This window comes from Dipodomys ordii, unplaced genomic scaffold (genome assembly GCF_000151885.1).
Source record: "Dipodomys ordii isolate 6190 unplaced genomic scaffold, Dord_2.0 Scaffold100, whole genome shotgun sequence".
NCBI lineage: Eukaryota > Metazoa > Chordata > Mammalia > Rodentia > Heteromyidae > Dipodomys > Dipodomys ordii.
This window is the reverse complement of record NW_012267316.1, coordinates 62,494-88,068: the sequence shown is the minus strand read 5'-3', so window position 1 is coordinate 88,068 and position 25,575 is coordinate 62,494. Positions and strand designations below refer to the sequence as shown.

At 38.4% G+C, this 25,575-nt stretch overlaps 1 protein-coding gene across 1 annotated transcript in view; it reads left to right on the top strand.

Annotated features, from left to right (window-relative positions):
• The window catches only part of Mettl4 (methyltransferase like 4), a 37,848-nt gene that overhangs the window by 8,277 nt on the left and 3,996 nt on the right, over positions 1 to 25,575 (top strand). The window contains exons 4-9 of the mRNA XM_013027125.1: positions 189 to 561; positions 1,011 to 1,080; positions 4,425 to 4,599; positions 7,819 to 7,925; positions 8,293 to 8,384; positions 18,171 to 18,318. Coding sequence (XP_012882579.1) covers positions 189 to 561; positions 1,011 to 1,080; positions 4,425 to 4,599; positions 7,819 to 7,925; positions 8,293 to 8,384; positions 18,171 to 18,316 — 963 coding nt within the window. The 3' untranslated portion in view covers positions 18,317 to 18,318. The remainder of the gene's footprint in view (positions 1 to 188; positions 562 to 1,010; positions 1,081 to 4,424; positions 4,600 to 7,818; positions 7,926 to 8,292; positions 8,385 to 18,170; positions 18,319 to 25,575) is intronic.

Here is a 25,575-nt window from a genome sequence, read left to right as displayed (position 1 = left end):
CCCAGGCCCATAGTTCAGGCCCCACAACCCGACCCCCCCCCCCCAAAAATGAAAGAAAATTACTGTAAGAATTAGGAATGTTGATTTTAATTTATACATTTAGATATTAAAAGCTAAGTAGTAATTTCATTATTTAGAAGACATTTTAGTGACTCCTTTTAACATACTTTTAATAAATTCTCTTACAGATCCGAGAACTGATTTTGGATGGATCTTTACAGTTAATCCAAGAAGGTCTCAGAAGTGGTTTCCTTTATCCACTTGCTGAAAATCGAGACAAGTGTAGTGGTGAACCCATTATTCTACCTCTAGAGTCCTGCAGTTTGTCTGAATTATGTGCAATGGCAAAGCATTTGCCTTCTCTGAATAATATGGAACTTCAGACATTGCAATTAATGGAAGATGATACTTCTGTTACAGAGCAGGATTTGTTTTCACGCGTTGTTGAAAACAAATCTTGCTTCTCAAAAATGATTACCTTAATGGGAGAGAAATACCTGCTGCCACCAAAAAGCAGTTTTCTTTTGTCTGATATTTCCTGTATGCAGCCACTTCTGAACTGTAAGTAATTATTTTGCTTATCATTAATTAAGGATATTTCTGTAGTTTCAAATTGTTATTAGTAAGAATAATATTTTGATGTTCTCATAAGAGACAGCTGAATTTTGAATTAAGGCCAATATTTATTGTTTTCAGATACTGGAATTTAAACCTATGTGCCCTCTTGTACATATTAAAAATGTGCTACTATTGAGCTACATTCCCAATCCTCCTTTAGTATCTATATGTTTTGTCTGTCTATCTACCTATTTATCTCTCTGTCTCTGTCTTTCTGTGTCTGTCTGTCTGTCTCCCTTTTTCCTTTTTGGCAGTTTTGAGGTTTTAACTCAAGACTTTCTATTTACTAGGGAGATGTTCTTACCACTTGAGCCACACCCCCAGACATTGTGTTTAGTTTTTAAAGTGATCACATACAGAAGATATTTTTGAAATTATGTCTTTGATTTTAGGTAGGAAAACATTTGATGTAATTGTGATTGATCCACCATGGCAGAATAAGTCAGTTAAAAGAAGTAACAGGTAAGTAAAGATGAATTATCTATTAAAAATGCTTTCTAAAACCTATAATCTTGGCCTGGGAAAATGGCTTAGTGGTAGAGTGCTTGCTTAGTATTCATGAAGCCCTGGGTTTCATTTCTCAGTACCACATAAACAGAAAAAGCCAGATTCTAAAATTTAGAAATGTGCTAGAGTATTTCTAATTTTACTTAATAATCTGTTATATTTGTGCAGTTTTATGTGCCAGTACTGGGACTTGAACTCAGCTTTTTTGCTCCAGATTGGCGCTCTATCACTTGAGCCACAGTTCTACTTTAGGCTACTTTCTTGGAGGTTAGTTGGAGATAAGAATCGCATTGTCTTTATTGCCTGGGCTGCCCTCAAACCACAGTCCTCAGATCTTAGCCTTCCAAGTAGCCAGAATTACAGGTGTGAGCCATCAGTAACTGGCTCATTTTGTTTTTTTCAGTTTATTGTTACAGAGGGTTTACATTTACATATGTTAGGTAAAGAGAGTACATTTCTTTTTGTGCAATATCATTCCTTCCCTTGCTCTCTCCCAGTTTTTCCTTCCCTTCCTACCCACAAGATGTATAGTTCATTTTCAACAGTGTCTAGTACCACTGCTTGGTTTTGTTTCTTTTTAATAGTGCTTTTGAAATATTACCTTCTATGTGTTTGTTTCTGTCATTCTCTGTCTCTGTCTCTGTTTATGTCTCTCTCTCCCTTTTGGTGCTGGTACTGGTGCCTGAACTCAGTGCCTCATGTTATTTGCTCAGTTTGATTGTTCACAGCTGGTGCTCTACCACTTGAGCCATGTATCCAGTCCATTATTTTGCTGGATAGGAAATAGAGTCTCTTGGACTTTTCTGCTTGAGCTGGCTTCGAACCTTAAGCCTTCATATTTCAGACTCCTGAGGAACTAGGATTATAAGCATGAACCATCAGCATCTGACTTACCCACTACTTCTGACGAATGGTTTCAGTTACATTTCCTCTCTCTATTTAATTTTCTAGGGAAAGTAATTTTTTTGTGCTTGAAAGTAGGCCTTGAACTCAGAACCTCATGTTCTTACTTACCTTTTTTGCTCAAGGCTGGTGCTATCCCATTTGAACCACTCTTTCACTTCCAGCTTTTTGCATGTTAACTGGAGATAGGAGTCTCTCAGTTTTGTCTGAGAGACAAAAATCCAGTTGGCTTAAAACCAGGACCCTCAGGGGCTGGGAAGGTGGCTCAGTGGTAGAACACTTGCCTTGCATGCCTGAGGTCCTGGGTTCGATTCCTCAGCACCACATAAGCAAAAAGAAAAAAGCCAGAAGTGGCGCTGTGGCTCAAGTGGTAGAGCACTAGCCTTGAGCTGAAGAGCTGAGGGACAGCACCCAGGCCCAGAGTTCAGGCCCCACGACTGGACCCCCCCCAAAAAAAATATCTTGGAGTTTTTCTTTCTTTTTCTTTTTTGTTGGTCATGGGGCTTGAACTCAAAGCCTGGGTGCTGTCTACCTCTCGAGCCACAGCATCACTTCTGGATTACTAGTGGTTTATTGGAGATAAGAATGTCACAAACTTTCCTGCCCGGGCTGGCTTTGAACTGACATCCTCAGATCTCAGCCTCCTGAGTAGCTAGGATTACAGGTGTGAGCCACTGGTGCCTAGCTTGGAGTTTTTTTTTTTTTTTTTTTTTGGTCAGTCATGGTGCCTGAACTCTGGGCCTGGGCACTGTCCCTCAGCTCTTCAGCTCAAGGCTAGTGCTCTACCACTTGAGCCACAGCTCCACTTCCAGCTTTTTTTGCTTATGTGGTGCTGAGGAATTGAACCCAGGGCCTCAGGCATGCAAGGCAAGCACTCTACCACTGAGCCATCTTCCCAGCCCTGTTTTCCATTTTTCTTCACCCAACTTTTTCTCGAGGAAACCAGTTTTCTTGTAGGATAGGCTACAGGTGAACTCAGTAGTAGAATGTAGAGTCTGTTTTTTGTATGCACAAGAACTTGGGTTTGTGGCCTTTCACTGAAAATAAATTAGGTTTTGCTTTTAGATTGGGTTTTGCAAGAAGAATGTGAAGCTGAAGGGTAAATGGGAGTTAGAGTGCTAAATAGGAGTTAGGGTGGTAGTGAGAAGACAGTAGGATGGTTGATAGTCTCCGAGGAAGAGGAGTAATTTTGGTCAGGAAGAAACTGATAGACTCAGTAACATAGAGTGATGGGGTACTCACTATATGCTTTGATATGGTAAGAAGAATAGATGAGACATAGGAAATTACAGCCAGAGACTCAAGTTTATTGTTTCAGAGACTGAATAAATGTGAGTGATATCAAAGCCTAATTTAGGAATGACATTGGAGTAGATTCTTGGAGTGGGATAAATGTAATTATTTGGTTAGGTGAATAATAGTTGTGGTATGTGCCCGGTGAGTTGTGCTTTGAAAAAGGATAATGGAAGGATTGCATTGTTGATGTAGTGAGATCTTTAAACTTAATTCCTCATTGAATTTGGAAAGTGAGGATGAAATAGGTGTAGTAAATGTTTGAAGTTAGCATAGTGGGATAGCATACTTCTCAAAGAGGGGAGGATTTTATGCAGAGTAAGTAATTAAGCTAGAATCTGGAAGCAGCAATGGGGGAGAGGGACTATTGTGTGTTGGTTAATTGGGTATTATAGAGCCTGCATTGTTCTCCATAAACTTGCCATTGGATTATTAACCACCAAGAAACACAAGACAATACTTGTTTTGTTTTTTCTTGTTGTTTTAATGGAAGCATGAGGATTTCAGAAAGAGCCTGGTAGAATTGATTTGAAAGGAAGAAAGAAGCAGGATGACTTCTTTTGGGTACTGGAAATGTGGTAAGAAGAAAATGAAATTGGGTAAAATGTTATATTACCCAAAGGGTCAGTATTTTTGCAAAGTTTTAGGATTGTAGGGGAATAAAAAGCTTCACTGAACTAAACTTGCATTAGTATTACCTGTCTCACAACCCTTACCCAGTGTCAGATTTCACTTGGGTTATCCAGATAATTGGTTTCAAGACTTATTGTGATGTCATTCCTCTGTAGTACACAGATAGGATTTAAACAGTATTTGCTTAATTTTGAAAAGAGTAACAAAAAAAGGAAAGGTACCAAAAATTTGAAGTGATTATAGCCTAACAATTTTAAAGAAAAATGAAAATTTTAATGAAAACGAAAAATGAAGTTATTTTTGGTGTGGATCATGTGTCCACCAGGTGTCACTGTGGCTTCATACTTACTTATACAAATGGTATTCCAGGACCTTTGCGTTTGGGGGATCAATATAGTACAGGTTTCCTCTCTGCTTATTTTTCTTTCTTGAATCAAATTTTGCTCATATTTTTTTCTTTTTAATTTTAGGTACAGTTATTTGTCATCACTGCAAATAAAACAGATACCCATTCCTGAACTGGCTGCCCCAAACTGCCTTATTGTTACTTGGGTGACCAATAGACAGAAGCACCTGCGTTTTGTTAAGGAAGAGCTTTATCCTTCTTGGTCTGTGGAGATGCTTGCTGAATGGCATTGGGTAAAAGTGAGTTTAGAAGTTACCTTATTAGTTAATAAAGTATGGCATACCATTCATGTAAAGACATCATCCTTTTTGTTGTTATTGTTTAAGTCCTGAGGCTTAAACTCAGGGCCTTGGAGCTGTCTTTGAGCTTTGTTGTTTAAGGCCAACTAGTGCTCTATCACTTCAGTGCTCTACTTCCAGTCTCTTTTTGTGCTAAATTGGAGGAAAGAGTCTCACAGACTTTCTTGCTTGGCATGGCTTCAAACCATGAGCCTCAGATCTTAGCCTCTTGAGTAGCTAGGATTATAGGCTCGAGGCACAGGTGCCTGACAGCATCTATTTAAAAAAATATTTTTAATACATATTTTTTATTGTAAAGATACTGTACAGAGGGATTACAGTTACATGAGTAAGGTAATGAGTCCATTTCCTATTGAGCATCGTTACTCCCTCCTTTGTTTCCCCCCCTACTATTCCTTCCTTCCCAACTCCTTGCCCCCACCCCCAGGCAAAGTTATAAAGTTGGTTTCAACACAGTGTCTTGTACATCTCATTGTTACAGTGGGTCAACCTGTATCCTTATTTAAACATTTTGTTATTTCCCTTCCCCTCCCCCAATTAGGAAAAAATGTATATACAAGATGCAGGGCACCAGAATCAAATACTGTGAAAACAGGGGTTATACCATGGGGGAAGAACATACAAAGAAACAAAAAAAAATCACATGGTACATTATAAATATGTTAGAAACAATAGCAAGAAAGAATAAACCATTTATGTCCCTATCTTGGGGTTCATTTTGCTTAACATCATCTTATCTGGTGATATATACATACTTTTGACCATTTCTGCTTGTCCCAGAGATATACTAGTTATTGCAAATAAGGGAAACCATGGGACCTATGTTTCTTTGGGCTGGCTTACTTCACTTAACATAATTTTTTCCAAGTCTTTCAATTTCCTAACAAATGGGGTGATGCCATTCTTTCTGATGAAGACATAGAATTTTTTTTTTTTTTTTTGGGTCCGGTCGTGGGGCCTGAACTCTGGGCCTGGGCGCTGTCCCTCAGCTCTTCAGTTCAAGGCTAGCACTCTACCACTTGAGCCACAGCGCCACTTCCGGCTTTTTTCTTTTTGCTTATGTGGTGCTGAGGAATCGAACCCAGGGCCTTGAGCATGCAAGGCAAGCGCTCTACCACTGAGCCACCTTCCCAGCCCCTGAAGACATAGAATTTTTTATCTATCTATCTATCTATCTGTCTGTCTGTCTGTCTGTCTGTCTGTCTGTCTGTCTGTCTGTCTGTCTGTCTGTCTTATCTATCTATCTATCTCACATTTTCTTGATCCATTCATCTACTGAGGGGCATATGGGTTGGTTCCATATCTAGCCATGGTAAATAATGCTGCAATAAACATAGTTGTGCTGGTAGCTTTAGTATGGCCTTGTTTGTGATCATTTGGATAAATGCCCAAGAGTAGGATTTTTGGGTCATAGGGGAGCTCTATGTGGAGTCTTCTGAGGAACCTCCATACTACTTTCCAAAGTGGTTGAACAATTTACACTCCCACCAACAATGCAGTAAGGTTCCCTTCTGTCCACATCCTCTCTAGCATCTGTTGTTGTTAGAGTTCTTGATTCTAGCCATTCTAACTGGGATGAGGTGGTATCTCAATGGTGTTTTGATTTGCATTTCTTTTATGGCTAGAGAAGATGAACATTTCTGCATGTGTCTATTGGCCATTCTTATTTCCTCTTCAGAGAAGTCTCTCTTCAAATCTTTAGCCCATTTATTAATTGGGTGGTTGTTTCTTTGAGGATTTGTTGTTGGGGGATTTAATTTTTTTGAGTTTCAGGTATATTTCAGATATGAGACCCTTGTCCGTTGTATGACTAGTGAAGATCTTCTCCCAATCTGTGGGCTTTCTATTGATCTTGCTAGCTATGTCCTTTGCCATGCAGAAGCTCTGCAGTTTCATGCAATCCCATTTGTCCAACCTTTCTTTGATTTCTTGTGTTTCTGGGTCTTTATTAAGAAAATTTTGGCCTGTACCAAGGAGCCCTAGAGTTTCTCCTATTCCTTCCTGTTATGTTTTCAGGGTATCTGCTTTGACTCTGAGGTCTTTGATCCATTTGGAGTAGATTCTGGTACAGAGTAATATAGAGGATCTAGCTTTAGTTTTCTACAGCTACTAAGGAGGCTGATATCTGAGGATCACTGCTCAAAGCCAGCCAGGGCAAGAAAGTCCATGAGTCTCTTACTGGCAGTAAACCACCAGAACTGGCGCCGTGGCTCAAGCGTAGAACACTAGCCTTGAGCTAAATAGCTAAGGGACAGTGTGCAGGCGGCCCAGAGTTCAAGCCCCATGACCAACAAAAAAAAAAAAAAAAAATAGTCTCACCGACTTTTCCCTGGCTGGCTGGCTGGCTGGCTTTGAACTGTGATCCTCAGATCTTAGCCTCCTTAGTAGCTAGGATTACAGGCATGAGCCACTGGTGCCCGGCCTGACTTTATTTTTAATTACTTATTTTAATTTCATTGTTAGTAATTTAATATTATTTGTGTGATTTTTAAGGTAGAGATTGTTTATGTGCAAGATGTTAATAGATTTCAGCCTATTACAGTAGCCATGGTCACAGGTGGCTCTTTAGACTTGAAATGTGACTAGTTCAAATAATGTGTGGTTTGTGGGGCTTGAACTCAGGGCCTATGCACTGTCTCTGAGTTCTTTTGCTCTACACTTTGAGCCACAGCTCCACTTCCAGTTTTTGAGTGGTTAGAGATAAGAGTCTCATGGGGACTTTTCTGCCTGTGCTGGCTTTAAACTGTGATCCTCAGACTGTAGCCTCCGAGTAGCTAGTATTATTAGGCATGCACCATTGGCTCCTGGCTCAAATAATGTGCTCTTCAATGTAAAGTAAGCATTGGGCCTTAAAGACCTGATAGGAAAGAAACAATCTCAGTACATTTTTGTGACTTGATTACAAATTAAAATTATATGTTAGATATAGTAGCTTAAATTAAGTATTTAAAATTACTTTCATTGTATTCTTTTTTGTATTTTTTCTAATGATCTACTAGAAAATTTATGATGATATATGTGGCTCGCACTTGTGGCTCACATTATATTTTTATTGGACAACAGTAGCCTGGAGGTTTAATAATTTCTCTCTTCTGGGTGGAAACTCTATATACTCCATGAGAAAAAGAATAATTCTTTTTGTTGGCTCTTTCCTGTCAGATCACCAATTCGGGAGAGTTTGTGTTCCCGTTAGATTCACCACACAAAAAACCTTATGAAGGCCTTATACTGGGGAGAGTTAAAAAAAAAGCTGCTTTACCATTAAGGTAAGAAAAGTGATATTTTTTCAAAATTTAGAAGTGGATTAGGTTTTAGGCTTTTAAGAATCACTAACAATGATCATTGACTTTCTTTAAATTTTACATTTTTGAAAATCTGGAACTGGTCCAAAGTAGAAAAGTGTGAATTATATGGAATAAAAAATTTTCTGTTACCTTTGTTTTATTTAGTATTTAATTATTTTTATTGTGGGAAATGAAATCCTTAATTCTTAAGTTGTGCTATTTTCTTCATTGATTCTTTAAATTTGTTTTAAAATTGGACACTATTTGAAAGGGAAAAATATCAGCCCAACATATGATTAGAAAATTGTGCATTAAAGTATAGTTTACCATATTTTTCTGTTTTAACTAGGAACCCAGATGTAAAAGTGCTGCCCATTCCAGATCACAAACTAATTGTCAGTGTGCCTTGTATTCTTCACTCACATAAACCACCTCTTGCTGGTATGTTCCTCTAGAACAGAATTGTCATGAGTTTTGATATAACTGAAAAGTTATTAAATTGAATATTTGAAATATGTATAGATTTTGCAAGTAAATCTTTTATGTGTTGTTTTAATATTCTAAAATTTTATGGCAGAACTCTTAGAACTTATGAAATAGTGAGAGTATAAATTAGTTATACTGTTAAGCCATTTATCATGTTATCTTACTGTTGGTTGCTCACTCCTCACTGGCCTATACAGAAAGAAAACTGATTGGGCTTCAGAATTCAGCTAAGGGCTTTAATTTACCACCAGGTTTTAGTGCAAGTTGCTGGAGTTTGGGACAGTGATGAGAAGAGTAAGGGTTGGATTTCCTTTGATGTTTGGTAGATACTTACAGTTTTATCTTTCGTAAGAGGTTGTACTGCTTTACTGAAACATTAGATAGTTGCTGCAGCCTGCAGTTTTCATTAGTCTTAATTTCTTTAGCGTTAAGTTCAGCATCCAGTGAAACTAAGCAGCAGGAACTAATGGAAAGAGTTGGCTTTGGAAATTGGCTAACACATACGTGAATACTAGCTCTGATACTTGGGCAATTTACTGGGATCCTTTTCTACCTCACAATCTTAACTTATTGAGGGAAAAATGGTATTTAATATTTCAGAGTACAAAGATTGGATGTAATGTATTTAAAAATGTAGCACTTAGTAGAAATATAGTTAACTGCCAAGAGTTAAAAACTTAGGATGTGAGTGAGAATTTAAAATCTTAAGTATCTAAGTCTTTGAGGGAGATTCTGAATTTGATATTCAAAGTTTATTTTTTAGGGAATTTCTTTAACAATGTATTTTGTTATTGTGATGATGCATATACCCTTTTCACCATAAAAACTTCTCTAAGTTGCCACTCAGAAAACATATCTTATTGTTATTACTTTTTTTTCTTTCAGAATATGGGGTCACTTATGAGCTAGGAAAGATAAGAAAGTAAACACAAATTCATAGGAAAATTAAGTTTGTAACAGGATTTCTGTTATCTTAAATTATTACCAGGAAGGAGTTTTTTTCTTTTCTTTTTCTTTTTTTTTTTTATTGTCAAGGTGATTTACATAGGGGTTACAGTTACATTAAGGTAATAGTTCATTTCTTGTCAAACTTGTTCCCCTTTCCTCATTTTTCTCGCTGTTGCATTGGTTCCCTCCTTGTCCTTTGGTCTCACCATTCAGTTCTCCTTTCCTTCCCTAATTCAGATAAACTTATATACAATACCAGGGTACCAAAACCAAGCATAGTGACAACAGGGATATATCATAGAGGGCAAAACATACAGAAGAAATAAGAAATCACATAGTACAATAAAAACAACAAAGAAAAATCTCTTGTGTCCATGTCTTGGAGTTCATTTTACTTAGCATCATTTATATGGTCATATGTATGTAGCTATTGAGCTATTCTGCTAATATGCTAAGATTATCCTAGATGTATACTAATTATTGCAAATAAGGGAAACTATGGAACCTATGTTTCTTTGGATCTGGCTAACTTATATGATTTTTTCCAAAAATTTCCATTCCTTACAAATGGGGCAGTGCCATTCTTTCTGATGGAAACATAGAATTCACACACACACACACACACACACACACACACCACATTTTCTTGATCCATTCATCTACTGAGGGGCATCTGGTTTGGTTCCATATCTTTGTTATGGTGAATAATGCTGCAGTAAACATAGTTGTGCTAATAGCTTTAGTATGGCCTTGTTTGTAATCATTTGGGTAAATGCCCAGAAGTGGAGGAGGAGCTCTATGTGTAGTCTTTGAGGAACCTCCATACTGCTGAACAAGTTTACGCTCCCACCAATACTGCACTAACGTTCCTTTTTGGCCACATCCCCTCCAGAACCATGAAGGAGTTTTGAAATAGTATTCTTAACTTGAGAAACATGCAAATGTCTGTGTATTGAACCATTCTTTGGTTTAGAAGAATTCTCAGTGAGTTTACCTTCAAACTAGATAATATAAGCTCTTAAATACATTGTTTGTGACTTAAGTGAAAATAGTCTGTACTATTCTTTGAGGAACAATTATATTTGACATTAGTTATATTCAATGGGGAGATTTAATCTGTGTTCCTGTTATTTGAATTTCACTTATCATTTGGTGAAGACCAAAGCTTAATTTAGTGTTTTAGATTAGAGATTAAATTTTACTTAAACAATTCTAAAACTGACATCCAACATCTTGTATTTTCAAATAATAGTTGAATTATTTTCCAGTCTCTCTAGAATGAGTGTAGTTATATTTAAGGATTATTTTTCAGAAAAAAGATTTAAAATAGATACATTTTGCCATAGTGTCATTGGCTTATCTGTGAAAATGCAGTTCTGCCAAACTGCCAGTAGAGAGCAGCACAAGTACATTGTTTAGGATTGAGAACAGTTAAAAATGAGTATTTTCGGCAAAAACTCTGAATGACTCAATACATGTTCATCCATAAGCTTTGACTAATTAGTAATAGACAAGAAATATTTGTAATAGCTTTATTTTTGAGTTCATATTATTGTATTTTAGACATGAAGAGTGGCACTAGTGAGAGCGATCAACTTCCAGATTTCTGCTCTATATTTTACCCTGAAATCATTAGGGATTGATTGATTGATTTTTAATTTTATTGTAAAGATATTGTACATAGAGGTTAGAATTACATAAATAAGGTAATGAGTATATTTACTGTCAGTCTTACTCCCTCCCTTATTTTCTCCTGCTTTCCCTCCTTCCTGTTTTCCTACCCCTCCAGTTTTAAAGTTCATTTCCAACATACGGCCTTGTGAGTATCTCTGTTGCATTGGTTCATCCTTTGTCCTTTGTCTCATCATTTTGTTATTTCCCTTCTCTTCCTTAAATCAAGTAAATGTATACACAAGACACAGGGTACCAAAATAAAAAACATTGACAACAGTGGATAAACCAAAGGGGGGGGAATCAAAATGTAAGAAAAAAGAAATAACTTCACACATAGATTAAAAAAAACACACAAAAAAACCTGTTTCAATATTTTGGAATTCTGGACTGGGAAGGTGGCTCAGTGGTAGAGCACTTGCCTTGCATGCTCGAGGCCCTGGGTTCGATTCCTCAGCACCACATAAGAAAAAAGCCAGAAGTGGCGCTGTGGCTCAAGTGGTAGAGTGCTAGCCTTGAGCTGAAGAGCTGAGGGACAGCACCCAGGCCCAGAGTTCAGGCCCCCCCAAAAAAAATATCTTGGAGTTTTTCTTTCTTTTTCTTTTTTGTTGGTCATGGGGCTTGAACTCAAAGCCTGGGTGCTGTCTACCTCTCGAGCCACAGCATCACTTCTGGATTACTAGTGGTTTATTGGAGATAAGAATGTCACAAACTTTCCTGCCCGGGCTGGCTTTGAACTGACATCCTCAGATCTCAGCCTCCTGAGTAGCTAGGATTACAGGTGTGAGCCACTGGTGCCTAGCTTGGAGTTTTTTTTTTTTTTTTTTTTTGGTCAGTCATGGTGCCTGAACTCTGGGCCTGGGCACTGTCCCTCAGCTCTTCAGCTCAAGGCTAGTGCTCTACCACTTGAGCCACAGCTCCACTTCCAGCTTTTTCTGCTTATGTGGTGCTGAGGAATCGAACCCTAGGGCCTCATGCATGCAAGGTGAGCACTCTACCACTGAGCCACCTTCCCAGCCCCTTGGAGTTCATTTTGATTAACATAATTTTATATGGTCATATGTACATAGCTATTGAACTATTGTGATTCTCTGCTAGGACTATCCTAGACATATACTAATTATTACATATTAGAGAAATCATGGAGCCTATGTTTCTTTGGGTCTGACTTCCTTCACTTAATATGATTTTTTCCAAGTCTTTCCATTTCCTTATGAATGGGATAATGTCATTCTTTCTGATGGAAGTATAAAATTCCATTGTGTATTTATACCACATCTTCTTGATCCATTCATCTTCTGAAAGTCATCTGGGTTGGTTCCATATCTTAGCTATGGTACATAATGCTGCAATAAACATAGTTGTTCTGGTAGCTTTAGTGTGGCTTTGTTTGTGGTCATTTGGATAAATGCCCAGGAGTAGGATTGCTGGGTCATAAGGGAGCATTATGTTTAGTCTTTTGAGGAACCTCCATACTGCTTTCCAGAGTGATTGAAACAGCTTATATTCCCACCAACAGTATAAGTAGTGTTCCCTTTTGGCCCCATCCTCGCCAGCATTTGTTATTACTTGTTTTCTTGATAATGGCCATTCTAATGGGGGTGAAGTGGAATCTCAATGTAATTTGCATTTCTCTTATGACAGAGATGATGAATATTTTTTCATGTGTCTGTTGGCCATTTATTTCTTTTTTGGAGAAGTCTCTTTAAGTCATTAGCCCACTTATTAATTGGGTTGTTGTTTCTTTGAGGATTTCTTTTTGGGGGGTTTAATTTTTTGAGCTCTGACTGTATTTTAGATATGAGGCCCTTTTCAGATATATAGCTAGTAAAGATCTTCTCCCAATCTGTGGGCTTTCTGTTGATCTTGCTAGCTATGTCCTTTGCCATGCAGAAACTTTTCAGTTTGATGTAATCCCATATATCCAGTCTTTCTTTGACTTGTTGTGTTTCTGGATCTTTACTTAGGAAGTTTTGACCTGTGTCAAGGAGCTCTAGTTTATCCCCTAGTCCTTCCATAATACTTGCAGTGTATCTGCTCTTTGATCCATTTGGAGTTGATTTTGGTACAGGGTGATATATAAGGATCTAACTTCAGCTTTCTATGTGTGTTTAGCCAATTCTGTCAGCACCATTTTGTTGAGGAGGCCTAACCCTCATCCCCAAACCAGATAGGGACCCATAAAACAATGAGAACCGTAGACCCATTTCTTTGAGGAACATCTATGCAAAACTTCTCAATAAAATTTTGCCTGTTTGGTGCTGGTGACTCATGCTTGTAATCCTAGCTACTCAGGAGGCTGAGATCTGAGTATCGGGGTTCAAAGCCAGTCTGGGCAGGAAAGTCTGTGACACTGTCATCTCCAGTTAACCACCAGAAAACTGGAAGTGGCTCTGTGGCTCAACTGGTAGAACTCTTGCCTTGAGCTGAAGAGCTAAGACCCAGAGTTCAACCCCCACCGCCCTCCCTCACCAAAAAAAAATTAGGGCCAAACGACTTCAACAAATAATAAAAAAACTCATACACTATGATCAAACCAGATTCATCCCAGGGATGCAGGGATGCAAAGCTGGTTCAATCTACACAAATCATTTAATGTAAGAGGTTATGCTGGCTCCCTTAGCAAAGATTAAATGGTTCTAAGTCTGTGGGATCATTTCTAGGTCTTTAGTTCTATTCCATTGGTCCTCAGACCTGTTCCTGTGACAGTACTAAGCTCTTTTTACAACTATGGTTTTATAATAGAGTTTGAATTTTGGTATTGCTATTCTTCCAGCCCTGTTTTTCCTGCTAAGGTTGTTTTTGCTACTTGTGTGTCTTCTATTATTCCATATGAATTTTTGGGTTGCTTTTTCTATTTCATTAAAGGGTGTTATTAGGATTTTGATGGGTATTGCTTTGAATTTGTAGATGGGTAGTATTGCCATTTTAATGATTTTAACCCTCCTAATCCAGGAGTATGGGAGGTTTTCACACTTCCTTAAATCTGCTTTAATTTATTTTCCAGGTTTTTAAAGTTTTCATTGTAGAGGTCTTTCACTTCTTTAGTTATTTCCTTCATTTCTTTTTTTGAGTCTATTACAGGAGTTGCTTTTCTGATTTCAGTCTCGCTCTTGCCATTATTGACCTACAGAAAACCTACTGATTTTTTTTTTGGGGAGGTCCGGTCGTGGGTCCTGAACTCTGGGCCTGGGCGCTGTCCCTCAGCTCTTCAGTTCAAGGCTAGCACTCTACCACTTGAGCCACAGCACCACTTCTGGCTTTTTTCTTTTTTGCTTATGTGGTGCTGAGGAATTGAACCCAGGGCCTCATGCATGCAAGGCAAGCGCTCTACCACTGAGCCACCTTCCCAGCCCCAAACCTACTGATTTTTGTGGGTTAATTTTATACCCTACTACTTTGCCAAAGTTTCAGATCAGCTCAAGTAACTTGGGAGTGGAGTCTATGGGGTTATTTATTTCATAGGAATTTTATTTAGATTTTAGTTCATCATTAAGTCACTTTGGAGCAGTGAAGATTATTTAACTATCTTTTTTCTTTTTTTTTGCTAGTCCTGGGGCTTGAACACAGGGCACAGCCATTGTCCATGAGCTTCTTTTTGGTCAAGGCTAGTCCTCTACTACTTAAGCCCCAGCACCACTTCTGGCTTCTGTATATGTGGTACTGAGGAATTGAACTCAGGGTTTCATCATGCTGGGCAAGCACTCTACCACTAAGCCACCTTCCCAGCCTTATGGGGTTATTTAAATACAGGATCATGTCATCTGCAAAGAGAAAGAGTTTTACTTCTTTCCCTATTTGGATCCTCTTTTTGTTTGCCTCTTGCCTTATTGCTCTGGCTAGGGATTCCAATGCTATATTGAAGAAGAGTGCAGAGAGTGGACATCCTTGTCTTATTCCTGATTTTAGAGGAAATGGTTTTAACTTTTTACTGTTCAGTATAATGCTAGCTGTAGGTTTGTCATATACAGCCTTTATTATATTGAGGAATATTCCATGGATTCCTAGTTTCTCCAAAGCTTTCATCATAAAGGGGTGTTCTTGTCAATTGCTTTTTTTGCAGCTATTGAGATGATCATATGGTTCTTGTCCTTGTTCCTATTACATTAAATGACGTGTATATTGAACCAACTTTGCATCCCTGGAATAAATCCCATTTGGTCTTAGTGTATGAATTTTTTGATTATTTTTGTCGGTCGTAGGGCTTGAACTCTGTTTTGTTTTGTTTTGTTTTTTGTTGGTGGTAGGGCCTGAACTCTGGGCCTGGGCACTGCCCCTCAGCTCTTCAGCTCATGGCTAGCGCTCTACCACTTGAGACTCAGCACCACCTCTGGCTTTTTTCTGCTTATGTGCTGCTGAGGAATTGAACCTAGGGCCTCATGCATGAGAGGCAAGCATTCTACAACTTAGCCACCTTCCTAGCCCCCAGGCTTGACTCTTGAACTCTGGGCCTGAGTGCTGTCTCTCAGCTCTTCAACTCAAGGCTAGCGCTCTACCACTTGAGCCATAGTGCTGCTTCCGGTTTTCCAGTGGTTTATTGGAAATAAGAGTCTCATGGACTTTCCTGCCCTAGCTGGCTTTGAACCATAATCTTGAGATCTTAGCTTCTTGAGTAGCTAGGATTACAGGCGTGAGCCACCGGTGCCCAGCGTATTGAAAAGTTTTACATAGATGTTCATAAAAAAAAATGGGTCTATAGTTCTTTCTTTGATGGCTCCCCATCTGGTTTGGGGATGAGGGTTATGCTGGTCTTATAGAACAAGTTTGGTAGTGATTATTTGCTTTCAATTTATGAGTTTGAGGAGTAACTTGTCCTTTGAAGGCCTTGTAGAATTTGGCTTTGAATCCATCTGATCCTTTGCTTTTCTTGGATGGGAGTTCTTTTATTGCCATTTCTATTTCAATACTTGATATGGGTCTATTTACTTGGTTTAAATCTTCTTGGTTTAATTTGGGTATATCAATATTTGCTAGAAATTCTTCCATTTCTTCCAGATTCTCAAATTTGCTAGCATAAAGGTTCACCAAATATTCCCTTATAATGTTCTGAATCTTGCTTGTTTCTGTTGTGATGTTCCTATTCTCATCTCTGATTTTTTTATTTATTTGGGTGTTCTCTCTCTCTCTCTTTCTCTTTCTCTCTCTCTCTCACTTTGGGTTAGATTTGCTAAGGGTCTGTCAATTTTATTAATTTTTTCAAAGAAACAACTCTGTTGATTCTTACTATGGTTTTTTTTTGAACTCTAATTTATGTAATTCTGATTTAATTTTAGGATTTGTTTCCATTTACTGGATTGGGGTTTGGTTTGTTGCTCATTTTCAAGTAGCTTAAGGTACACCATTAAATTTGTTGGTTTGAGATTTCTCCAATTTGTTGATATAGGAACTCCGAGTTATAAATTTTCCTTTGAGTACTGTCTTTGCTGTGTCTCAGAGGAGCTGGTATTTTATATGTTCATTTTTGTTAAATATCATGAATGTTTAAATTTTCTTTCTGGTTTCTTCAACGACCCACAAGTGACTCAACAATGTGTTGTCCAGTCTCTATGAGTTACACAATTTTCTATGGTGGATTTTGGTGTTGAGCTCTAATTTTATTCTTTTGTGGTCTGAGAGAATATAGGGAATAATTTCAATATTTTTGAATTTACACAGATTTTCTTTGTGACCTAAAATGTGGTCTGTTTTGGAGAATGTTCCATGTGCTGCTGAGAAGAATGTGAATTCTGATGCTGCCGGTGAAATATTCTAGACTTAGTTGGTCTGTGCAGTTATTTAGTTCTGAGGTTTCTCTGTCGAGTTTTGAGTATTTTTATCTATACTCAAATCTTCAGTTACTATTATTTCATTAAATTTGTGTTAAAAAGGGACAGGTTTTACTTTCATTTTAAAAGTGGGCTGTTTCAACCTAGGCTGGAAAGTCCAGGAGACTCATCTCCAATGAACCTCCTAAAAGTCAGAAGTAGAGTTGTGATTCATGTGGTAGAATACCAGCCTTGAGCAGAAAAGCTAAGGGACAGCACCCAGGACCTGAGTTAAAGCTCTAGTAAACCCCCTCCCTCCCCTCCCCCCCACTTACAGAGCTACCCTGTGGCTTTTTGATAACTGGATTGGGAAAAGTCAAGTCCAGTTTTTTATATCTGGAATGAAGGGTAGGAGCTCAACAGAGCTCCCCCGAAAGTATCTTTGTTTTTGTCCTCTGGCCTCATTCAGTTTCAGAGGTTGGACTATCAACCCCAAAAGCTGTTCTTGAATTATGTAGTAAGAAAAGGTTTGCAGATTCTACAGAAGACAGAATAGAATGGGCTAATAATTGTGTGAGATTAATTAAAAGTTCAGTGTTACTGGAGAAGACTATAGAGAGAATTTTTTAAATGAACAAACCTATAAAGCGTATTGTTTCTATAGAGTTATTTTCATGCATGGATTGCATTTATTAAAAAGTAAAGTAAGTTCTCAGGAGATATGTGTTATTGGAAAACTGAAAAGTCACTTATGTGGGTGTTAAAAATCTTCATTTCTCATCTACAAATGAAAACCAATAAATCAGGACTGGTGAACATGTTGATAATGTTGTTCTCAGGCTCACAGGTACTTATTTCATTGACATTCAGACTATAAATAGTAAGCCTATGATGAAATCCTTCATATTAATTTGCTGTCTTTTTAAAAAAATGAAATACCCAGTTTCTATTCTTTTTTTGTTTTTTGTTTTTGGCCACTCTTGGTGCTTGAACTTAGTGCCTAGGAGCTGTCACCTGAGCTTTGGTACTCAGGGTTAGCCCGCTACCACCTGAACAACAACACCAGTTGTGGCGTTTTCTATGTAAGTGGTACTGAGGAATCAAACCCAGGGCTTCATGCATGCTAGGCAAGCACTACCATAAAGCCACATTCCTAGCCCAAACACTTTTTTTTTTTTGTTATTGTTGGTCATGGGGCTTGAACTCTGGGCCTGGGTGTTGTCCCTGAGTTATTCAGCTCAAGGCTAGCAAGTTCTCTACCACTTGAGCCACAGCACCACTTCCATCTCTCTTACTCTTTCCTGTTAGAAGGAAATAGATTTTTCTCAATTGTAATTTTGTTATCTCTCACCATGTCTGTCTTCTTTTGTTTGGACAGAGGTTCTGAAAGATTACATCAAGCCAGATGGAGAATGTTTGGAATTATTTGCTCGAAATTTACAGCCAGGTTGGACTAGCTGGGGCAATGAAGTTCTCAAATTTCAGCATGTGGATTATTTTATTACTCTGGAATCTGGACACTGATGGTAATGTTATGAACATTGTTTCCTCACCCTTGTTTATCTCAGCTTTCCTTTAATACCAATATCTGCTTAGAAATGTAAATAAGATTTTTTTTAGTAAAGTGATCAGAAATTAATATCCTTCATGTCATTTTTAGATGAATTATACTTCACTAATATCGTATATTATTTAAGAGTCTTTACGATTAAAGAAGTAAGCTGTTAGACCAAAGCAGTTAGAACAGGCTGTTGAATAAGTTTGGAAAGCATATACTGTGTTCCTGCCTATTGTGTTTGCCAATATGATAAAAGAAGTAAAAGTGTCTGGGAACTGGTGGCTCCTGACTGTAATCTTTGCTATTCAAGAGGCTTAGATCTGAGGATTGTGGTTTGAAGCCAGCTCAGGCAGTAAAGTCTGTGAGACTCTTATCTCCAGTTAACTACCAAAAAAAAGCAGAGGTGGAACTGTGACTCAAGTGATAAAACACTAGCCTTGAGTAGAAAAAATCAGGGACAGTGCCCAGGCCCTGAGTGTTTAAGTCCTAGGATCTACCCTCACCTTCACACAAAGGAATTAAAAAAATAAAATAAAAGGAGCCCTCACCTAGGTGCTGATGGCCTATACTTGTTATCCTAGCTACTTGGGAGATAGATCAGGAGGATCATGATTTGAAGCCAGCAAAACCTTTTTTTTTTGGTCGATGGTGCAGCCTGAACTCTGGGTCTGGGCGCTGTCCCTTAGCTCTTCAGCTCAAAGCTAGCGCTCTACCACTTCAGCTACAGTGCCACTTCTGGCTTTTTCTGCTTATGTGGTGCTGAGGAATTGAACCCAGGGCCTCATGCATGCAAGGCAAGCACTCTACCACTGAGCTACCTTCCCAGCCCAAGAGAAACTTTTTATTTTATTTTTTTGAGAAACCTTCTTAACTCAGCTAAATACAGTGGCACATGCTTGTCATCCATCCCAAGCTATGTGGGAGTCTGAGATTAGGGAGATAATGGTTCTAGTCCAGTCCAGAGAGGAAAGTCTATGAGACTTCATCTCTATCTCCATGGAGGAAAGCTGGATGTGATGGCACATATCTGTGACTTCAGCAATTCCAGAAATCCTAAAATTGGCAGATCTTCATCTAAGCATGTATCCAGATATGCATGAAGGTAGACTCTATCTTAAATATAAGTTGAGAAAACCAAGGCTGACAGTGTGGCTCAGTGGTGTTGTGACAGTGGTATTGTATCAGCCTAGCAAACTTGAGGCCTAGTTCATATCCTAGAACCACCAAAAATAAGAAAAACAAACAACAACTACAACAAAAAACCCAACCCAGATTTCTACCTCTTTTAAATATTAGAAGTTGGAAGTGGCGCTGTAGCTCAAGTGGTAGAGCGCTCGCCTTGAGCTGAAGAACTGAGGGACAGCGCCCAGGCCCAGAGTTCAAGCCCCACGGCCGACCAAAAAAAAATGTAATAATTAAATATTAGAAGTTCTGGCTTCTGTTTTTTCCAAGTATCACCCTGTAGGATCTTGTGATGGTGGCTCACTGTGTGCTTTCCAGTTTATTACAGTATGACTTGCTCTATGTACTTGCTTTGTTATCTACTATGACTATGCTTTCAGGGATCATTATGTACATTCTTTACTTATGTTATCTATGTGGCCTCTTGTATGACCTGAATCTGCAGCCTCTGGCATAATTTTATATTCTTGGAAAAGTATCCAGTGACCTGCCAAATATTCCATCAGAGTAATGAGTTTATGCAACAGTTTCTGAAGGCTTTAATTGCATTCAAGATCACTTTTCAAGTACTTCATTTTGCTTGTTTTTGTATGATGATGTATTTTCTTTTTTTTTGGTCGGTCATGGGGCCTGGGTGCTGTACCTCAGCTCTTCAGCTCAAGGTGAGTGCTCTACCAGTTGAGCCATAGCGCCACTTCCGGCTTTTTCTGCTTATGTGGTATTGAGGAATCAAACCCAGGGCCTCAGGCATGCAAGGCAAGCGCTCTACCACTGAGCCACCTTCCCAGCCCCCAAAGTATTTTTATACTGTATAATTTTTTTTCTTTTTTCTTTTGGTGGTGCTAACAAGGGTTTCACTCTTGGTAGGCATGCACTCTACCATGGAGCTATATAACCCAGGTCCTATTAAGTAAAATATTTTGAATGAAATAAATTGGAAAAACATTCTCATCAGTGGCTCACTCCTGTAGTCCTAGCTACTCAGGAGTCTGAGATCTGAGGATTGTGGTTCAAAGCCAGCCCAGGCAGGAAACTCCTTGAGCCTCTCATCTCCAATAAACCACTCAGAAAACCAGAAGTGCTGCTGTGGCTCAAGTGGTAGAGCATTCACCTTGAGCTGAAGAGCTGAGAACGCCTAGAGTTCAAAAATAAATAAATAAAAGCTCATTTATTATGTTACCTTTTTTCAAGTTGAAGTATAATTTTTTAAATTTTTAAAAAATTGTCAGTATATAGATCATGTACAGGGCTGGGAAGGTGGCTCAATGGTAGAGTACTTGCCTTGCATGCATGAGGCCCTGGGTTTGATTCCTCAACACCACATAAGCAAAAAAAAAAAAAAAAAAAAAAAGACCTCCAAAAAAAGAGATCATGTACAGAAGGGTTAAAATTACGTAAGTCAGGTAAAGAGTGCATTTCTTTTTGGACAGTGTCACCCCTTCCCTTGTGAAGCATAGTTTTTATGTAATAAAATTTTCCAATTTCCGTTGTAGGGTTAAGTGAGTTTTAAAAACATACATTGATTACTACCATAATCATAATATAGAACATTCTTTTTGTTCCCCAAACTTCCTTGAAGTCAGTCCCCTCCATCTATTTTTTTGGGGGGGTCCGGTGGTGGGGCCTGAACTCTGGGCATGGGAACTGTCCTTCAGCTCTTCAGCTCAAGGCTAGTGCTCTACCACTTGAGCCATAGCGCCACTTCCAGCTTATTTCTTTTTGCTTATGTGGTGCTGAGGAATCGAACCCAGGGCCTCATGCATGCAAGACAAGCACTCTACCACTGAGCCACCTTCCCAGCCCCCCCTCCATCTATTCTTGGCCCCTGAAAAATAGTGATTTGCTTTCCATCATTAGTTTTACTTTTTAAACAATTTTGTATAAATATAACCAAACAATGTAGAATTTATTGTATCTGTCTTCTTTAGCTTTTGAGAAATCACTTATAAAATCATAGTTTGATCCCGTGCTCAAACTCTAGCAGTTCTACATGTCAGATCTAGCTACTCATTCCTATATATCAAATAAATAGACATGGTAAAGGACAGAGTAAGGAGATTTATTTAATGTAGTCATACTAAGAAAACACTTGAGGGCTGGGAAGGTGGCTTAGTGGTACTTGCCTTGCATTCATGAGGTCTGAGGTCCTGGGTGCAATTCCTCAGCACCACATAAGCAGAAAAAACTGGAAATGGCCCTGTGGCTCAAGTGTAGAGTGCTAACCTGGAGCTGAAGAGCTGAGGGACAGCGCCCAGGCCCCACGACTGACCAAAAAAAAACCCCAAAACAAAAAAGAGCACTTCAGTACATCTTCAGCTGTCTTTAGGGATATAGACATTTGCTATAGGTCAAATTAGGAGAATTGGGGGCATGGAATGAGAAGCTATGCATAATTTAAACAGTTCTAAGTCACAGATATGTTTAGAGGTGGCTTGTTTGATGATTCAGGTGTCTCATGATTGGTCATATGGGACCTTGTTGCAATGAGTTAGTTGTTGACATATGGTAGGTGATCCAGCCTTTCCCAGATTCCAAAATGGTTGCAATGTGCCTTTAGGAGAGAATGGATCAAGGAAAAAGGACATAGGTACAAAGTGGATAAGTTAATTTATGAGCCCAGTTATTTTATGAGTCCAGTAAAAGCAACTTTTAAGCCTTGTTATAATTCTTATTAGTTGTTTATGCATATTTATCTACTAAGGAAAACATTAAACTGAAAATGACTCTTGACAAGCTTGTCAGTTTATTTCCTGATTTTGTTTAAAATAAAAAAATTGTTATTTTTGAAGTTTGCTTATTCTTTGAGGGTGTAACTGATACTCACAAGACAACATGTTGGAAATGAACTTTACAAATTGGGGGGCATTAGGAGAGATGGAAAGTGGGAGAAAAATGAGGGAGGGGTAACAATGTTTGACAAGGAATGTATTCAATACCTTATGTGTGTAATGGTAACCCCTCTGTACATAACCTTAACAATAAAATTGAAATAAAAATAAATATCCAAAAAGGTAATTTTGTTTTTTAAAGGTATTTTAAAGGAAATATGTACTAATTTTCAAATGAACTTTTGTAACCTTAAATTCTTTTCAGCTTTTGTAGTTCTAGTTTTTATAGTTTGTAGAAAACCTTACCAGGTTTTTGGACATTTTTCTTTGTATCATGAATATTGGTCCAGAGAGAGAGAGAGAGAGAATGAATGTTCATTAAGTGTGTCCTCTGTTCAAGTGGAAGAAGTTCTGGTGTCAGCTTAGCCTCTTTTTGTGCCACCTCTGGACCTTGTTTGTAACACTTGTTTAATTATTAGGCTCTTCACTGAACAGAAGGCTACTCTGCAAACTATAAACACAATACACTTTATGTAAACCATATTTACATATGAGCTCTGAACTTTGACATCTTTTTTAAATATATATTTTTTACTGTAAAGATACTGTACAGAGGGATTACAGTTACATGAGTAAGGTAATGAGTACATTTCCTATTAAGCATTGTTAACCTCTCCTTTGTTTTTCTCCCACCATCCCTTCCCTCCCCACCTCCCCAAGTCCTCACCACTCCCCCCCTCCCCCGAAGTTGTAAAGTTCATTTTCAACATAGTGTCTTGTACATCTCTTTGTTACAATGGGTCAACCTGTATCCTTATTTCAGCATTTTGTTATTTCCCTTCTCTTACCCAAGTTAAAAAAATGTATATACAAGATGCAGGGCACCAGAATCAAATACAGTGAAAACGGGCTATACCATGGGGGAAGAATGTACAAAAGAAACAAAAAAAATCACACAGTACATTATAAGTACATTAAAAACAACAGCAACAAAGATAAAACCTTTTGTCCCTATCTTGGGGTTCATTTTGCTTAGCATCATTTTATATGGTCATATGTACATAGCTTTTGACCTTTTCTGCTTGTCCTAGACATATACTAGTTATTGCAAATAAGGGAAACTATGGAACCTATGTTTCTTTTTTTTATTGTGAAAATACTGTACAGAGGGGTTACAATTATATGGGCAAGATAATGAGTACATTTCTTATCTAGCATTGTCGCCTCCTCCTTTGTTTCCCCTTGCCATCCCTTCCCATCCTCCCCCTGCACCCCCACCCAATCCTCCCCACCCCCCCTGCACCAAAGTTGTAAAATTTGTGTTTGACATAACGACTTGTACATCTGATTGTTGCAATGGGTCCACCTGGATCCCTATTTAAACGATTTGTTTTTCCCCTTCCCCTCCACAAATTATACCCACATCAAATACAGTGAAAGCAGGGCTTACACTGTGGGGGAGGGACATACAAAGCAACAAAGAAATAATCTTATAAATGTGTTAGAAACAATCACATGAAAGAAAAAAACATTTGAATATATATCTTAGGGTTCATTTCCCTAACATCACCTTATCTGATCTTTTCTGCTTGACTCGGACATATACTAGATATTGCAAATAAGGGAAACCATGGGACCTATGTTTCTTTGGGCCTGGCTTACTTCACTTAATATAATTTTTTCCAAGCCTTTCCATTTGCATAGGGCAATGTCATTCTTTCTGATGGAGGTAGAATTCCATTGTGTCTATGTACCACATTTTCTTGATCCATTCATCTACTGAGGGGCATCTGGGTTGGTTCCATATCTTAGCTATGGTAAATAATGCTGCAATAAACATAGTTGTGCTGGTAGCTTTAGTGTGGTCTTGTTTGTAAACATTTGGGTAAATGCCCAAAAGTGGGATTGCTGGGTCATAGGGGAGTTCTATGTGAAGTCTTTTGAGGAACCTCCATACTGCTTTCCAAAGTGGTAGAATATTTTAACAATGTTCACAGCTTTCCTGAGAGAGCTACAACAGTAGATTAGAATGATTGGAAGACAGTTAAAGGCCACTCCCAAGAAAGTAGACTTTCTTTAAGAGTGGGAAAGGCTTTCTTCAGTACAATGATTTCCTTCTATATATGTTAATTGGAAAAAGTTAATTATTTTACTATAATCCCACAGCTATTCTATAATATTCCAAGTTGTAAATTTATATACAAATAATTATTTTCAGGAAAGTTAAGAAAAACCTCAACCTGTGTATTCTACCTTTTTTTTTTTGTCGGTTGTGGGGCTTGAACTCTGGGCCTGGACTCTGTCCCTGAGCTCTTTAGCTGGAGGCTAGTGCTCTACCACTTAAGCCACAGTGTTACTTCTGGTTTTCTGGTACTTTATTGAACATAAGAGTGTCACAGACTTTCCTGCCCAGGCTGGTTTTGAACCATGATCCTCAGATCTCAGCATCCTGAGTATCTAGGATTATAGGCATAAGCCACTGGTACCTGGCTTGTTCTACTTCTTAAAGGCATTCACAAACATTTCTAAAAGACAGATATTAGTAAGAACTGTTGTTATGTAAAATATAATTTAATTAGGATTTTACTGATTATTTTCTTTCTTTGTGTGGTGCTGGAGATCAAAGTCAGGTTTTTGTTCATGGTAGGCAGGCTCTCTGCCATTGAGAAAAAGATTATCTCTCCCCCTTCATTTTTTTTTTTCTGATTGAACATCGTTTTTTACCTTTTTATTGCCAAGGTGATGTACAGAGGGGTTCCAGTTACATAAGTAAGGTAATGAGTACATTTCTTGTCAAATTTGTTACCCCTTCTCTCATTGTTCTCTTACTTTCCCTCCTCCCCACTCCTACCCTCCAAGTTGTACAGATCATTTCCAACATATTGTCTTGTGTATATTGCTGTTGCATTGTTTCCCCCTTTTTCCTTTGTCTTACCATTCTGTTGTTCCCTTCCCTTCCCTTCATTTTTGAAGTAAGGTGTCTCTATGTAGCTCAGGTTGGTCATGAATTTCTAATCCTCCTGCCTTTGTTTTGGGATTGCAGGTGTGAACTGCTCAAATTTTTCAATTAGCAATAATCAGCTCGGATAAGCCTCATTGGCTACGATACTGCCTCTGCGCAAAGCTAACTGCTTGAAATTTTTTTTTTTTTTGTCGGTCGTGGGGCCTGAACTATGGGCCTGGGCGCTGTCCCTCAGCTCTTCAGCTCAAGGCGA